This window comes from Etheostoma spectabile, chromosome 11 (assembly GCF_008692095.1).
Source record: "Etheostoma spectabile isolate EspeVRDwgs_2016 chromosome 11, UIUC_Espe_1.0, whole genome shotgun sequence".
NCBI lineage: Eukaryota > Metazoa > Chordata > Actinopteri > Perciformes > Percidae > Etheostoma > Etheostoma spectabile.
The window spans coordinates 2,070,247-2,087,831 of record NC_045743.1 but is presented as its reverse complement, the minus strand read 5'-3'; the positions used below and the strand labels follow the sequence as shown (position 1 = coordinate 2,087,831).

Sequence of the window (17,585 nt, the reverse complement as noted above, 5' to 3'; positions counted from 1 at the left end):
TGTGTTAGAGTTGCTCAAACAACATGTAGACCGAGATATAAAAGAATGAAATGCCATTTGTGGCCATCTTATCACAACAACCACTTAGTTTGGTGTCACATACTGCTTTTGCAATGGATACAATGTCACGCCAATTAACAGTATGTTAATGGAATTTTACCCAATTAACCTCAACTTTAAACAGATGTTGTTTCGGTTGGCCACATGGGGGTACTACATACTGCAGTTACTAGAAGGTATATTTATTGATGGTAGGTTACCTTTTCCATGTGCTTCGATAAACTAGGCTCAACATGTCCTGGGGTGTCCTTTATCTTTGTACAGGACACACACAGAGAGTAAAAAACATGTTGGACTGTCCCTTTAAGATACTGAGGTCCAGTCGTGATGCTCTGATGGAAAAGACAGTTGTTTGCGTTTACAGACACTGACTTTACTGTCCAGAATCACTGCAATAGATCAGAAAATGAAATTCTCTTTTCAGTCTTTTTCCTTTAAGATGACAGACAGACAGACAGACAGACAGACAGACAGACAGACACACATCATGAGGTTTAACAATGATCATAAATAAATGCATGATGAGTGAAGTCATCACTTATACACACAGTCCCAACCGCCTTAGTTTCACACAAATGCACACACAGAGTCACGCATGCTCACACCACATGATGACCTAATCCCTCACATCACCCCTCCTTTATCCACACAACACACACACACACACACACACACACACACACACACCACACACACACACACACACACACAACACACACACACACACACACACACACACACACACACACACACACCACACCACACACACTCCATTAAGACCCAACCCCAGCTGATCCTTTCCTTTATGTTCCATTCGTTTAAATTCATTAATGTCATTGTCTGTAATAGACGAATGTGAACTCAACAAAAAGAGCCAAATCATCAAATCATATCAGGATTATCATTGGTACTGTATATTCTAATTATCAATACAATCTTAAACTTTCAGAAAATGAGTCTGTTTGTGGTTCATCGTGTTGTTTAGGATCCACATGAGTTAAAATTAATCTATCAAATCTTATTTGAGGAAACACAATACAATAACATAATTAACAGACTAAATGCACCATTGTGCTCCAAACCAACTTAATCACACTGAATAATTTAAGATGTGTCAACTGTTGTGATGTCAAGAAGCTCAGACATCCAGAACAGAACCATCCCAACCAAGACATTTATTAGTATACGTTTTCATTTTCTGCTCAGGCCACTTGAAATATTCTTCATAAAGAAACTTATTTAAGAAAGCTGGAAACTCTCATGTAATTTGAAACAAGTGTTAAATGGTAAATGACTCCTCTTTTTGGCCTGTTTCAGTAAAACTGTTGGATTTTGAGTTATTTTTTATGTTTCTATTGTTAACATTCCTTGCCATGTCTCCCTTGCGTAATAGGTGTTTAATGGGACTTACTGTATTTAAATAAAGACGAGAGAGAGAGAGAAAGAGAGAGAGAGAGAAAGAGAGAGAGAGAGAGAAAGAGAGAGGGAAAATAGAAAATATAGAAATAACCTGAGGATATATCCTCATAAACCTTCTGCTCTACAACAGCTACTCTGCATGACAAAAGACAAACAATATGAAATGGAGTTAATGGATAGATGTCCAAGAATGTGTGGTGTGTTTGTGTGTGTGTGTGGTGTGGGGTGTGTGTGTGTGTTTATGTGTGACTCCAGGGAGTATTCTACTGTCATCACACCTTTTCTTTTTATTCTAGGGTCATTCTCTCTTTTCTCTCTCCAGAGTTTTGTTGTATTTTTAGGAAGCTACTGATCTTATTGGCCTTGCTGGAAATCAAATCGGTGAACACATGCCTCATACATGCCTCTGTGTGTGTGTGTGTGTGTGTGTGACTGGCCAAAAGAAGTCCTCTCTGTATTAGAAAGTTGTCTTCAGGGTAAAAGAGAAACACCCTCTCCCCCCCCCCCACTTTGCTGTGTCCTGCAGTTCATCCTTAAATAATTCAAATGTCTCCCCTCTTCCCCAGCGGAGCACACACACACACACACACACCACACACACACACACACACACACACACACACACACACACACACACACACACACACACACCCACACACACACACACACACACACACACACACACACACACACACACACACACCCAGTCTAGAATTGGCATCGACATGAAGTTGGCTTTTCATTCAGCTGAGACTGAGGCCATGTCCACCTTCAATCTGAAAAGGCATCTTTTTGTCTTTCCCTTGTGCTCCCTGCCAGTGTCTCTGTGGACACACTGGTCTCATGTTGTAACGTGGACTGGGGCGACACTCCACATGACAGCAAACTGAATGATTTAAAATAGGTCTGCAAAGGGGCTATTATTAATAGGGCTATTATTTATAATATTTTTATGATCAAGTAATCTGCCGACTGTTTTCTTTATTCATTGATTTATAATGTCTCTAAAATGGAATTAATTCACATTATTACTTTAAACACAGAAAATCAGCTAATCGTCAAATCTGAGAAGCTGAATTCAGAGAGTGTTTGCCATTTTTGCTTAAAGAATGACTGAAACAATTAATCGATTATCAAAACAGTAACCGTCTCTGCTTTACAACCAATGGTATAATTTCTATTTTTATGCTTCTCCACCTATAATATATAAACAAGTGAGTTGCTCCAGTGCCTCAATGCAGCATCCCAGAAACTAGCCTTGGCTAACAGGTAGCATTTATGACCCCTAATCTAATCACTACTTTATATTTGTGCAATCATCTAGCAAATAAAATGGCAGAAATATACAGTATGTTAATTACAATGCATGTACTGTTTGTTTAGCTGCAATGCAACTAAAATAAGAGAGAGACGCAGCAGAATGAAGGCTGTAATGCACAAGGGTGTTGTTTGACATCTAAAAAAAGGAGGAAAAAGAGAAGGTTTAAGCAGTCCTTTTAGAAAAGGACAACCTTGCTTAACACTTAATCAACATTAAATTAACTTGCATTATTGTGGCTACACGTTCTAATTCCTTGTCTTTTTCTCAGATACACACAATCTTTGTCTATGTTCACATGGACCGGGGCGAAAGCCCCCCACCACACACACCCACACACACCCACACACCACACAACACAAACCCCACACACACACACACACACACACACACACACACACAACACACACACACACACACACCACACACACACACACACACACACACACACACACACACCACACACACACACACACACACACACACACACACACACACACACACACACACACACACACTATTCCCTCTGGTACTACTGGCAACATTGTGGATTAAAATAGCTGACGACCCACATATCCCAGTTTAGTGGGCATGGCTCTGCTGGGCCAGACACTACAACCATTGTCTACATACAACAGCACACAGCTGGCCTGATTTAGAAATCTAGCAATTATTTCAAATATTGAAAAATGGTGACCCAGTGAGCACATCACACATTCATGATGAATAGAATTACTGAGAAATATTAAAAATTGGGTGGTATTCGGACATTAGGGATTAGGAAAGTTCGGCTACAAGGAAGTTATTCAGAGGTAAGATAGGTAACATTCTATTAAGTAAAACTTAATGATTCAATCAGTGATATTTCAGTTCCAAATTTACTAAGTGTCATCCAAAACACTGAGGCAGATCACTAAAAGCTGCTGCAGGAAACACATTAGACGAAATTACATAATGTGGATTCAGTTAGTGACTCAGACATTTAACATTTCTGGTCCTGCAGCTGTTCATTCTTTGTCATGTCATTTGCTGTTTGATATCCAGATCAGGTGGATCCAGCCAATGAGAGCTGGAGGAAAAGATGAAAGCAAAATATGACAACGTGGCAGGGCCAACTAAGCTGAAGTTGCAATGGAACAGCTATGAAATACGAAGGGTTTTGACCTCACATGAACAAAAACAAACTAAATACGTATGTGAGGAGTTGTAATTTGAAAGGAAAACCGGTGGAGGGAGAATACGCTTGTGTTCAACATTTCAAACACATACTATTGCAATGACTTCAAAGACAGCTGGCTGAAAGAGATGACATTAAAAGTGCACATACTTCAGTGTACTTTTGATCTGGGTTTTGTTTTCTAATTTACAATTTAAGGTTGCCTGTGGAGTTTTATTGTAAACATAAAAAACATTATATTTACATTAATGTATCTCTGAGTTCTAACAAATAGGTTAGGGTTATTAAATGTATCTCTTTAAAAAAAAAAAAACATTTGAAAAACTACTCTTTTAAGTATTTAAAAAAAACAATTTTACAACCAACATTGCATATATACTGTCTGGTAACAGTTTGGTGGACACCATTTCATTTAATGTCAACAAATCTAGCTTTGGGTAAGTGTGAATTTCAGGTCTTTGTATTTCTATTGACCCCTTTCTCTCTCTCTCTCTGTCTCTCTCTCTCTCTCTTACTCTCTGAGACAGAGAACTGTGTCTGCAGACTCGTAAAGAAAAACAGGACAAATTCCCAAGGTCATCCTCCTCCACTGCATATGACCCATTTACTGCGTCCCACTCTGGGCACGCACGTACACCAATGCATACATGCATAAAGGCAAACTGCAACACTGGTACGCTCCATCCTCATTGTCACACTGTGTGTTGTTGGGTTTCAGATGCAGACGCGCACAGCGCGCGCACACGCACACACCACACCACACACCACACACACCACACACCACACACACACACACACACACACACACACACACACACACACACACACACACACACACACACACACACACCACACACACACACACACACCACACACACACACACACACACACACACACACACACCCACACACACACACACACACACCCACACACACACACACACACACACACACACACAAAACAATGTGACATCCTTGATGAAAGTCTTAGCAGGAGCTGGTTTTAATACAGACGCACTTGACTGACTCTTGAGTGACAGTTCAACATTGTTGCAAAATCATGACAAGAAACAAAATGAGGTTTTGTTTACACAGATTTTGGAAAGACATTAACATTGTAATACTGATTTCAGCCATACAGTGGCTTTAGAAAGTTTACACACCCATTCTAACCCATGCTTGATTAAAAAGAGCTAACCCCACATCATCACATTCCCCTCACCATACCTAGAGATTGGCATGGTGTTATTTCAGTTATATTTCAGTTAGCTTAATAGCTGGTTTGATTTGCCTTTAGAGATGATCTTACGGAAAGTTCCCCATGCTAATCTCTAGGTATGGTGAAGGGTATGTGATGATGTGGGGTTAATCTAATTCCAAAGACCAAGGGAACTTTATCAGGATGCATAGTAACCTGGATCCATGAAATAACTGGCCTTTTAAAATAAAAATCTGCCTGCTTTGATGGAAATTTAAATAGTGGTGTGTGTACTAATGCCCCCTGTATTTTAAGGAAGAACATTTATATATTTACAATACATTAGTCATTCACAAAGAAAATTGGTGGCCTTAAAAGGTTGGACTTTCCTAAAAAGGCATTAAGATCAATTTCCAAAAGATGTTTTTTATTCCTCTTTTTAATCAACTTTAGCATGGGTGTGTAAACTTTCTCAAGCCACTGTATATCCCGACTACAGCTCTGATAAAATAAGCAGTTGTCACTGAGGCTGCACAAAGATGACTGTTTTTGACTTTTGATCAAGTAGGACTGAATTAATAAGAACTATGATGGTTAGTTTGAACACTATATGCAAACTAAACCACATGGCTGACTGTGTTTACAATGTTCTTCATATGTGTAGTCATTTTTGTTATTTTTTTCAAAGATATGTTAAGCCTATGCACTTTACATGTTCATATATTTAATTGTCTCCCCTTCTCCTCTACCTGAACACCAGCAGGAAATAATTCACAATATTTCTTTATAAGGGGAACAGCTAGCATACTGTGGTCTTAACTTGCTGAAAATGTTGTGAGCTCCATTTAAAGGCTCGGCTCCTGTCGCCCCGGTACAGATGGTTTGCCTTTGAAATCAATTTCAGAATACACAAGTTTGGCACAATTGGGGCGGCCTCTAGCTCACCCAGTAAGAGCATGCGCCCATGTAGACTGAGTCCTGCAGCGGCTCGAATCCGACCTGCGGCCCTTTGCTGCTAGCATCCCCCATCTCTCTCCCTCTTTCCTGTCCACCCACTGTCACCAATAAAGGGAAAAGCCTCAAACCAATCACCTGAAAACGTTTGGCACAATTACAGGGATTAGGGAAGCAGAAGCATGCTTCTTTGTCTTCTCATTTTGCTAGCTATGGACACAACATAGTTAACTAACCACAAATAGAGCCATGTTTTTATTGTTTTGTGAGAAGGGGACATTGGTTGTTATTGAGATAGCCTGGGGACATGGTGGTGAACTTATTACTATTAAAATATTTCTGACTTACTTTAGAGTAGCCTGACAAAAAAAAACTAAGCAAGGTCTAATTACTTTCCCGCACTATAGTCTACTACAGCTTTAAGAAACCAGCGTTAAATGTGTGTGTGTATGTATCCTGGATGGTATACTGCCAATTGTAGGCCTTGCCAAGCCTCTCCTCACCACACACACCCACACACCACACCACACACACACCCACACACACACACACACACACACACACACACACACACCACACACACACACACACACACACACACACACACACACAACACACACACACACACACACACACACACACACACACACCACACACACACACACACACACCACACACACACCACACACACACACACACACACACAAAAGCTAATAACGATAGGAAGAGTGTGTATTTCTGAACCAGATGTGCAGATATTATATAAATCTACAAATTAAAATGTGATAGTGTGTTCCTTTACTTAAGCTGTGAGAATTTTCTCAGGAGATCATAACTTAATGGAAAAGAGCCAAAGTAACTTTTCTGGTACATCGTGACATCTTAATGCTGCTGGTATTTGTAATTTTAATGAATTATTCTGTCTACTCTGGCCAAACACACCATGATTTTGTCAGCTTCTCTTTTTTGTCCTTCATTTTCTCTACTCTAGCAGTAATAAAAGGAAGCAGGTCCTACAATGTCATTGTTTATTTGAAAAATGTGTTTCCATCAGCTTTTATTATTATTTATCTTTTATTTGCTGACTAATCAGCTTTTCAAACTCAGAACAGAGCAAACTTCTTTTTTTTCTTCCATTCCTACCTTTTCAGTTGTTTTATGAGCAAACTGAAAATGTGCAAAAACAAAAAAGGATGTTAGTGGGAGAACAGGGGGCAGGGAAGCAGGGAGAAGAGAGAGAGAGAAGAAAAGAAAAACAGACAGAGAGAGAGCTGGTGAGCAGAGAATGGGAGGGTTGGATGGATGCCAGGTCACAAGTCTTTATCCCTGAGCCAATCGGTCTGCAAACACCAGCTCAGCAGGATGTAGTGACACAAACGCAGAGTACCCGACACACCTGTCTGTGTGTGTGTGTGTGTGTGTGTCTGTGTGTGTGTGTGCAAACACAGCTTAGCCTGGGATCACCAAAAGGATTTCTCTTGATTAAAAAAAAAGAATAAAATCAAAAACTCTCGACTTTTCCGCTTTGAAATAACTTGTCAAATAAAAGTGTGTTTGACCAGCAAGTGCAGTCTCATAACTTGGTATAAATGGAAGAAGTGAAAGATGTGTGCCTTAACGTGCAGGTGCTGAAATAGGACTTCTCTAAGTTCCCAGTCACACAAGAAAATGACTTAGCATCCATGATGGACGCTTTGTGATGAAGTACTTACTCACACTCTCAGTCACTGACCAGATGGAAAGCTAGCACTCTTGATTCAAGGGAACTTATTTGGACCACTAAGGACTGACTGCGGGTTGTGTTGCTTTTTTTGTGTGGAACAGTTTATACTCTTGCAGAGCAGTGTAACATTAAATTAAAAGGTGAAAGAAAACAGCTTGGACTCTCCAGCTGGTTAGCACAAAAAACAGCGGGAAAAGAAATGCTCATCATACTTCTCAGAGCCAAAGGCGACCCCTTGTTTTGCTTTGTCCGAGCAGCGGCCCACAACTTCAATATATTCAATTTACAATTATATAAAATGGGAAATGAAAAAAATGGGAAGGAAATATCCAAATTTGAGAAGCTGGATCTGGAGAATGACTGAAACGGTTAATCAACCATCAAAACACCTGCAGATTAAGTGACCGATCATTGTAGCTTAGTTCACCAAAGTTGAACTTTATATGAACGCTTAATGTGGATTTACGTTACTTCTGCCAGCAAATCTACTCTCTCTCAGGAATTCCACCTTGGAGCTTTAACCACCACAAATATACTCTTAGCCTCTTAAAAAATACTAGCACCTTATCCAGTGAGTACTGCTAACTAAGCATCATGTAAATTAGACAGCCCTGCAGTTGTTGGAGCTGTGACAGCAGTCAGCCCCTGCTTACAGTCTTTGGTAAGCTAGGGTATAACACCTTACTCTATCGAAGCCACAGAGAGGAAACTGATATTGGTTTTCTCATCTGACAGCAGGTAATACCAGCACATTTCCTAAAATGTTGGACTTTACATTCCTTATAAATACAAAAAAAAACTCAACAGCTGATATCCATACTGTGCTTGAAGCATGGAGAGTTGAATGGATAAATCTCCTTGTAAACTGTAGTAATCAAGCTCCGTGGTGAATAGAGCTGGAGAGTTGCCCTCCATAAAAAAAAAAAAAAAACACTCATCTTGAAAGATCAGGGCTATGGCTTTCACAGTATAAGCTCTCTCTATCACGAGTGCAGTTCATTTGTTCTGCTTTCCTGCTGCTGTAGTCTGACTGCTCACTTTCTTATCTAATCTCTTCCACCGTAGACTGAGTGCCTTATTCACTTACTGAATTATGGGTTCTCAGGCGAGTGTGTGTGTGTGTGTGTGTGTGTGTGTGAGAGTGTGTGTGTGTTTAACTTGTGAGTGTGTGCGTTTAACTTGAGTGATTTTAAATTATGAGGAGAAGACAATAACTGTGTGTGTGTGTGTTTGGGAAAACGATAAAAAAGAAAATGAATGAATGCAGTGATTAGCTCATATTGAGAATATTGGCACCAGCTCCCTCCCACACTGTAAGAAGTGAAGATGCACGTTTGTGACTAAAGGCTTCTGTTTTTACAGGTTTAACTTATTTTACAGCTTCAAATGCTTTGCATTCTTTCTCTGGTTTGTGGTTGTCTCTGGACTATGATATCTTTATGTAGCTATGATAGTGAAATAGTGCCTCATGATTATTTGCTTTAGGATCTCCATCTATCTATTTTCTATAAAGCTTGTCTTGTTCAGAGTCACAGCGGGCTGTGGTTCGTCCCAGCATGCAGTGGGCAAGAGGCAGGTCACACTGGACAAGTTGCCAGTCAATCACAGGGCTGACACATAAAGATAAACTAGAGTTTCTATTAATGAACCGTATCCTGGCAATTTCACAGACCAAAATCACAAGCCAAAAATCACTGTTTTCACTGGCTACACGGTACCAATGCAACCGGCGTTTCAAAAAATCTTCAACCTGGCAGGAGTTTTCAAAAAGTTTTGGTTTCAGTGACTTGATACTGCGTTTGCATGTGGACGAATGGCTTAACCGTAAAAGAGCTGCAGTTTTGAAAATAAATGTGTTTGTGTGGACGGGCCTTAATCTTTGCTTAATTTATATCAATCGGGTGTGACTGTTAAAGTCTGTAGCGGATGCAGCGGTAAGTCATTAGTGTTGGACAAGTGGACGTTTTTTGGCGATACCAGACCAAAGGACAGATGATCAAGTCACACGATTCATTCTATAAAGAACATGAACGATTGTGTAAAAAATTCATAGCAATCCATGTTATACGTGGTGCTCAAAAGTTTACACATGCTAATTGACTAAAAAGAGGAACAAAAAATGCTGTTTTGGAATTTATTTTATGACCTAAATTAAAAATGAGGAACATCCAACTTAATGGACACAATTTTTTATGAATGAAAACTTATTGTAAATAAATAAATGTTCTTATTTAAAATACAGGTTTGCCATAGTATACATACCCCTATTTTAAATTCCCATAAGGCAAGAGATTGTATTATTAAAGGCATTAAAATGGATCGGTTATTGCATCTTATAAAGATTCCTTGGCTTTAGATTAAAATAGCCCATCATCACATACTCTTCCCATGTCTTAAGATAGGCTGGTTTTATTCCCTTAGACTTATCCTGGTTTTGATTTGCATTGAGATGATTTTTACAAAGTATCCCATTTGCCTATCTCCAAGCATGGTGAAGTATGTGAATGGGGGCTATTTAATTCACAAGGCCAAGGGAACTTTATAGGATGCTTATTATCACTGAATGCCAGGAAAAAAACTTGCCTAATAAAAAAGTCCTGCTCTTCCTGGGATTTAACATCGGGATATGATCTTACCCCTGTATTTTTAATAGACATTTCTTATTTACATATTTTTCTCATTCACAAAGCACAATCGATCCCTAAGGTGATTCTACTCATTTTTTAATTAGGTATTAAATAAATTCCAACATGGATTTTTATTCCTCTTTTAGTCAAATTAGCAATGTGTATGTAAACTTTGGGACCACGTAGGGGTAACACTCAAGAGGTGGAGGACAGTGAGAAAATAGCAAGCCCAAAATAGGCTTCGTCATTGTTTATGAACCAACCTAAGAGCAGGAACCACCCTATTGCAATTTTTACAATTAATTTAATAATTTAAAAAAGTTTTTTAAATTAAAATAAATTGGTTGATTAATTGGTTCATTGTTTTGCACTAGAAATATATTGTTATACTGCCATACAATAATAAAGTAATGGAAGTAGTAAAAGTTCCAGTTGATGAATTCAAGAAAAATGATGAATCTGTTTTATCTGGCTTTTTATAAAAGGCAAATCTTCTGGTATTTCTTGGATTATAAAAGCAGTAGCTACATTCCTTCTTCTCTTCACTTCTTTCTCTGTGTCGCTCCCTCACTTTTTTGACGTCTTTTCTCTCCATTCTTTTGTTTATCTCCCTCATCGTCCTCTTTTTTTCATCCGCTATGACTATGAGGAAGCAGCTGTGCGCCACAGACAATTACATAACTCTGTGTGTGCGTGTCTGTCTTAACGCAGAACGGATGGCAAGATAGACAAGAGGAAGTTTGCGTGATAAAAGGTCTTCTCTTTCCTGACTAACATTTACCTGCATTTATGCATCTTACCTCATGTATTGTGTCTACTGGTGTTTCCTTTCTGCATCATTCTTTCCTCCACTTATCCACTCACCCCCACCCCCATCCCTTCCATCCCTACATGCAGAGTTACTGGGCTGTGAAATGTGAAAAACTGCAGCATGCATGGCAATTCATTATCTTGTCAAATTTCCAAGGGCCAGCCTCAAGCCATGGGGGGGGGGGGGGGGGGGGGGGAAGAGAGAGAGAGAGAGAGACAGAGAGAGAGAGAGAGCGAGAGAAAAGGAGTCTGAGACATTGAGAATAAACAAGTTCATGCAGTGGTCCTTGCAGTGGGTTAACAGGTTACCAATGAGAAAAGATGAAGGGGAAACAATGGACATGAGAAGCTACACAGCTGGCTGAGTATGTTATGACAGTCAAAATTTTCTGTGTAGGACTGGGTCTCATTTTTAATGTTTGAATACAAAACAAAACCCACTTTAAATACATGAAATACACCCCACTTCTAAATGTACGAATGCCAGCAGAATCAATTTGTAAAAAATTACAAAACCAGTACCATCACTGTATTTGACCTGGACTATTAGCATTGGTTGTGAATTTGACGATTTGAATTGAAACAACAGCAGTGATTGGTGAGGTTTGTCAGTATTTCTTTTGCAGAACCTCTGAGGATTGGACTGCATACCACGACTGGATTGAATCTGCAGTAGGTGCAACACTGCCAGAATGAACTCTTGAGAAAGACGCAGGGCTGTGGGTTGTAGGCTTGTCAGGCCTAATGGAGACATTGTACTGTATATCACAAACAGAGAGCTGGTAGGTCTAGCATAGTGCTGTAACGACACCACAGCAAATAAATCAATCACCTCCAAAAAAAACTACAGACACACAGAGAGTACATAAACCAAGAGACAAGATGAGAAAGAGACTCAGACGGTTTAAAGCATTGTTAGGCTTCTGAGTGAGGCTGCTTACCTACATACAGTGTCCATTTACTGTATAGTATACAAATAAAATAAAAGCTGCCTATGAGTCTATTAATGCAGATATAACTGTATTCACAAGAACAACATGAAACCTAAACCTCTGCTGCAGTTTTCATCTCCATCAACCATTTGTAGTCACTGTCTATTTTTCCCTTTAGCTCATCAGACTTTGGCATGGCTCTGCTTTGAAATAAATGGATTAAATCTAATTGGGAAGTCTGGGTTTGCCATTTTATCCTTGGACCATGCACGCATGCAAACGCACACACACACACACACACACACACAAATCCCTTAAGCCCATCACATCAGTCCTGACCTGTAAAGATGCAGCAATTATATGCAGAATATGGGCTCATACTGTCAGAGGCAACAAGGCTAAGAGAGAGAGAGAGAGAGAGGAGAGAGTGTGTGTGTGTTAGAGGTGGGAATCACCCAACGCCTCCCGATACAATATCATCCAGATACTTATGCCACAATGCAATATTATTGTAATTTTTAACATGTTGCAATATTCTGCAATATACTTATAATTTTTCCCCAATTTCAAATGATGTCCCCAAAAGGAAACTTTGTTAACATCTGTTTTATCTAAACAGATACATTTCTCTCTGTTTGTTCATCTCACTTCAATTTTATTGCTGCAAAATGGGACTGTCACAGAAAATATCGCGATACTATGCTGTATTGATTTTTTCCCCCACCCCTAGTGGGTGTGTGTGTGTGTGTGTGTGTGTGTGTGTGTATGTGTGTGTGTATTTGTGTGTGTGTGTCTGTGAGTGTGTGTGTGTGTGTGTGTGTTTGTTCCACATGTTCAGCCATGATGCAAAGCAGCTGATAAAAGAAGCCAGAACAAGGAAACAAAGACAAGAAGCATGATGCAGGGACAGAGAGGAAAGATAAATGACACACATAATTCTGGTTGTTTGTTTGTCTGTGTTTGTGACTCAGTGTGTGTGTGTGCGTGTGTGTGTGTGTTTCTCTGTCTGTCTGACAGCAAACGGCCAATTACTGTCGAAAGTGGCGGGATGAGTCCTGCCAGACTCTGCCATAGCTTTCCATTAGTGCATGCCAGCCGTGTGTGTGCGTGTGTGATTCAGTGAATAAGGGATAGAGGGAGACAGAAGGAACAAGATTGGAAAAAATGTGAATATGCCTGGTCCCAGTGTGTCTGCCTGTTTGTCTGTCTGTTTCTCTCTTCTCTCTGAGACTGGCCCCACTAGTGCAGATAAAATTGACAAAACATATTTTTTTATAATCAGTTTTCCATCTACAAAAACAGATTTTTCCACTCTGAGTTTATATCAAAACCGCCCTTTCTGGAGAGTATAAAAACTTGTGTAATAGTTTGTGTGAGTAATGTGGACATTTTCTTAGAAGCTACATTTACAAATATGATGGAATACGTCCAAATGTCGAGTGCCAAATGTTGTTAGCCTAGCTTAGCACAAAGACTGGAAGCAAGGGGAAACTGCTAGCTTCCAAAGAAAGCTCCATCAGCTCGTCTTTACCTGTTGCATCTTATTAGCTAGGAAGCATCAGCCACCAATACATCCAAGAACCTAACTGTTCATGGTCATGAAACAGCTCAAATTAGCTATTTGCTCATTAACCCAGAAGTCTGACAATAATTTATTTATTTCTGGCCGTTTTGGGCAAAAGAACTCCACATGAAGAAGATGCACACAACTTGACAGTTAGTTATTAGCAAAGCCTTCTTACAGGTCCAGGATTTACCAATGAGGATCCAAATAAACAACTAATTTCAGCCAATCACATAAAACAGCTGCTATCATTCCCTTTTGGTTTAAGTGCCAAAACACGGTGTCACATACAGTAGCTGTCACACTTCCAACAATACCTTACAGTGTACTCTTATTTTAACTGGATTTGGCTAAAATATGTGCAGCTATGTGCAGCAAATAAAAGTGTGGATAAACTGAGTGGAAATTACTCCCCCCCCCCCCCCAGCTCTACATTCCTGTCTCTCTGCACCGATTTAAAAGCTTTTGCAGCCATTCTGTGGAAAATGAGACATGACATCAAAACCTGAAACTCTATGAAACCTCTCAATCATTTAACAATATGATTACAGACAGGAAAAATAGGCTACAGGGGATGAACCTACGTGCTGTTTGGACTAAAAATAGGAGGAGGCAGAGTGAATTTGTGTCAGTAAGACAGTCAGGGAGGAGGGATGAAGTCTGGGCCTCATTCAGGATTGTAAACACTAGGCATGGGCCGGGTACCGGTTTCAAGGTATACCGCGGTCTGAAAAAGTCACGGTTTTCTGTCATTCCGTTCCTAAGGTATGAGCTGTTTTAGTCTTTAGAAAGTGCCGTTTAGAAATCCCACTCCTTGCCAGTGTGCAGTGTGTTTCAAATTAAAATCCATTGTGTTCAATTTTTGCTGAATCAAACCATCAGAATCTCATACCGGCCCATACCTAATAAACACCCATGGTCCAACCCTTTTAAATAGCAAACCAGAACCATTTGAGTGGATCTTGTCCATACAGGGACCTATTGGGAGGCTTTGGTTTACTGAACATTAAATGGCATATAATGGTGGCAAAACACACTCACACAAGGCTGAAGTCGCTTCCAATTAACATCTTATTTCTCAAGTTCATAGGGGGGAAACTTTAGGGAAAATATTAGTCTCACCTGATACTCTTATTAAATTATCTCTTTAGAGTCTAAAATTATTCCTCATTCAGATTTTGAAACCTTTACTCTATTTGTGGAAACAAAAAGGCCAATGTCAATGTTTTTTTATCTCCGCAGACCACAAAACGTCCACATGGTTGTATGCCGTACACAGAAAATCACCATAATTAGTACAGTTAATAGTGTACACGTCAGACAAAGGTTATAAGGCTGTGGGCTCTCATGCTCAGTATGTTCAATAGTGGTTGATAATGTATAATTCAGCAGGATTATCTGCAAACAAACAGTGGCAGATGTGGATATATTATTTAAGAACAAGTCACTAGCCATTAAGCATGAGTCCATCTTTCATGGCCTGTGTGTGTGTGGTGTGTGTGTGTGTGTGTGTGTGTGTGTGTGTGTGTGTGTGTGTGTGTGTGTGTGATAATTCAAACCTATCAGGCTGACAGACTGGTCAATAGGTTAAATCAGTCACACTTAAGGGTGCATTCTTCACCAGGTCGGACAAAAAAACCTAAATCACTCCACTGTCATCTTCAGTCAGCTCTCACTCAGTTCTCAGCTGTTATTTAAATATATCATGAAGTCTACAGTATCTTCATCCAGTAGATCAAGAGGAAAAGCAAAGCATGTGATTCTCTCTCTCTCTCTCTCTCTCTCTCTCAAAGGATAGCAGGATTTTCAGTACCTGCCATTGCAGAGTTCTATCCAACAGCCTTTCATGTTACCATTGGGGTGAATATGTGTGGGATAAGTAAGTGGTAAACAAGCTGAATTTGATCATTGACAGACCAAAGTCAAGCCATAAAACTACCAACCTCTGAAAAAAACAACACTTTCAGCTTGACATCTGAGTTTTTTTTCTTCCCCCAGCAGCATTTAAAATGCTTTTTAGGTTTAGAGTCAAAATCAAAATATCATCATGGGGGGTTTCACAGGACAACAGCGACATGCTCCTGCGTTTACACTAATGCCTAAGGGGTTTAATAAACCCTTAAGTATGTTTAAGGTGTATTTAAGGGAACATTCGTGCATAGAAAGGGGCGTGTGCGAAAATGTAAATATTCTTCGAATTTTTGTACACATTTTAAACTGCTGTTTGCCCATAGTGCTTGATGCGCTGTCTATATCTTCTCCTTTCTCTCTCTCTCTGTGTGTGGGTGTGTATGTGTGTGTATGTGTATGTATGTGTATGTGTGTGTGTGTGTGTGTGTGTGTGTGTGTGTGTGTTCTTCTGTCAGCGGACCTCGCCGTGCTCCATGTGAGCGACAAAAAAAACTAACGCAACTACACGGGGCTGCTGCTGCTGCCGCTCTATGAGCGCTCTACTGATGCAGAACACTAAAACCACACACCGAAAACACCAGCCAGCGCACACATGGCACTTCATCCCAGTTTCTAACCCCCCCAATTTCCCGGAAAAGAAGAGAAAACGCAGAATCTGACCTGCTGCCAGTTCTCCTCCAGGGAAGGCATCGCAGAGAAATAACCAGTGTCATGAACGAGTTGGAGTTCCTGGAAAATACTGTAATTCGCCAACACATCCATGCTCGATACAAAAATAGGAAAAGTCAGTAAAGAAGTCCGGAATCCAAACGATAAAAACGCACTTCTTCTTTCCTTCTTCCCAGACTTGTCGTGGTTGAAAAACAAGTGCTGGAAAAATCCCAGCCGATGCAGACGAGCGCACCTGAGCACTTTATTTTAAAAAGAAAAAAGCCAACAAGAAAGAAATAGTTTATTATTTTATCTTTGCCAATGCAATCCACTCTCCTCTCTGCTCGCTCAGTCACGCCTCTCTCCTCGGTCCGGGCTCGGGGGTGCCAGATCTATTTCCGCATTGCCAGATTGCCAACGGTCTCCAGTCCGGACAAGCTGCCAGGTTGCCAGGTTTGCTCTTCCAGCAGCAGACTGGACCGCGCTGCAATCCAGGCGACCGGCGCGAGAGGGGAGGGAGGCAGGGGAGGAGCCACCTGCCAGTCAATTTCATGCGTGACCTAATAAGGTAAATAGGGTTGATGATGTCACTGGCGTCCAATTAAGGAGGCGCTGAAACTGAGTGAGCAGGCGGAGCTTTCAGGGATGCAGGGACGCTATTGGCTGCAGGAGGCTGACAGTCCGGCCGTAGATGGCAGTGAGGGGTGAGTTATTTTTAGAGGCCTATATAAAACCAGCAGCATTCATGTCTCAGTCATTACAGGCTGCACATGCAGAGAGGAAGCATACCACGAGCGCTGCTGCTGCGAGGAAACATTACAAACAGACGTAAACAGTGTATAAATGTGCAGGAAAAAGTATGTGAGCATCAGAAGCAGCAGCGATGTCGGAGATAGAATGCTGTGTTGTTTTTCTGAGGTGTGACAGCTTCACCTCAGAGCCTCCTCCATGTGGTTACCATGTGGTGATGTCTGTGCAGAGAGCAGGGGTGCAGTTGAGGGAACAGCTCAACAGGAATCCTCCCACCTGTTCAGTTTATAAGACTTGATTCTCCTTTTGTTCATTTGTGGAGTACAAATACATTCACATTCATTAGCATATTTTGTTGCCTCACTATAAAATATATTCTCTGAACTTGAACTCACACTGTTGCCAAATGTTAACTAACACACCATGTGTGCATCAGCGATGGAAGAAGAGTACAGATACTCAAGATATACCACACTAAGTAAAATCAATTA

The 17,585-nt window shown here is 40.4% G+C and overlaps 1 protein-coding gene across 1 annotated transcript in view; it reads right to left on the bottom strand.

Annotated features, from left to right (window-relative positions):
• klf7b (Kruppel like factor 7b) overlaps positions 1-16,836 on the bottom strand; it is a 73,354-nt gene extending 56,518 nt beyond the window's left edge. Inside the window, exon 1 of the mRNA XM_032529691.1 lies at positions 16,354-16,836. Within this exon, the coding sequence (XP_032385582.1) occupies positions 16,354-16,455 (102 nt within the window). The 5' untranslated portion in view covers positions 16,456-16,836. The remainder of the gene's footprint in view (positions 1-16,353) is intronic.
• Positions 16,837-17,585: the final 749 nt, after the last annotated feature.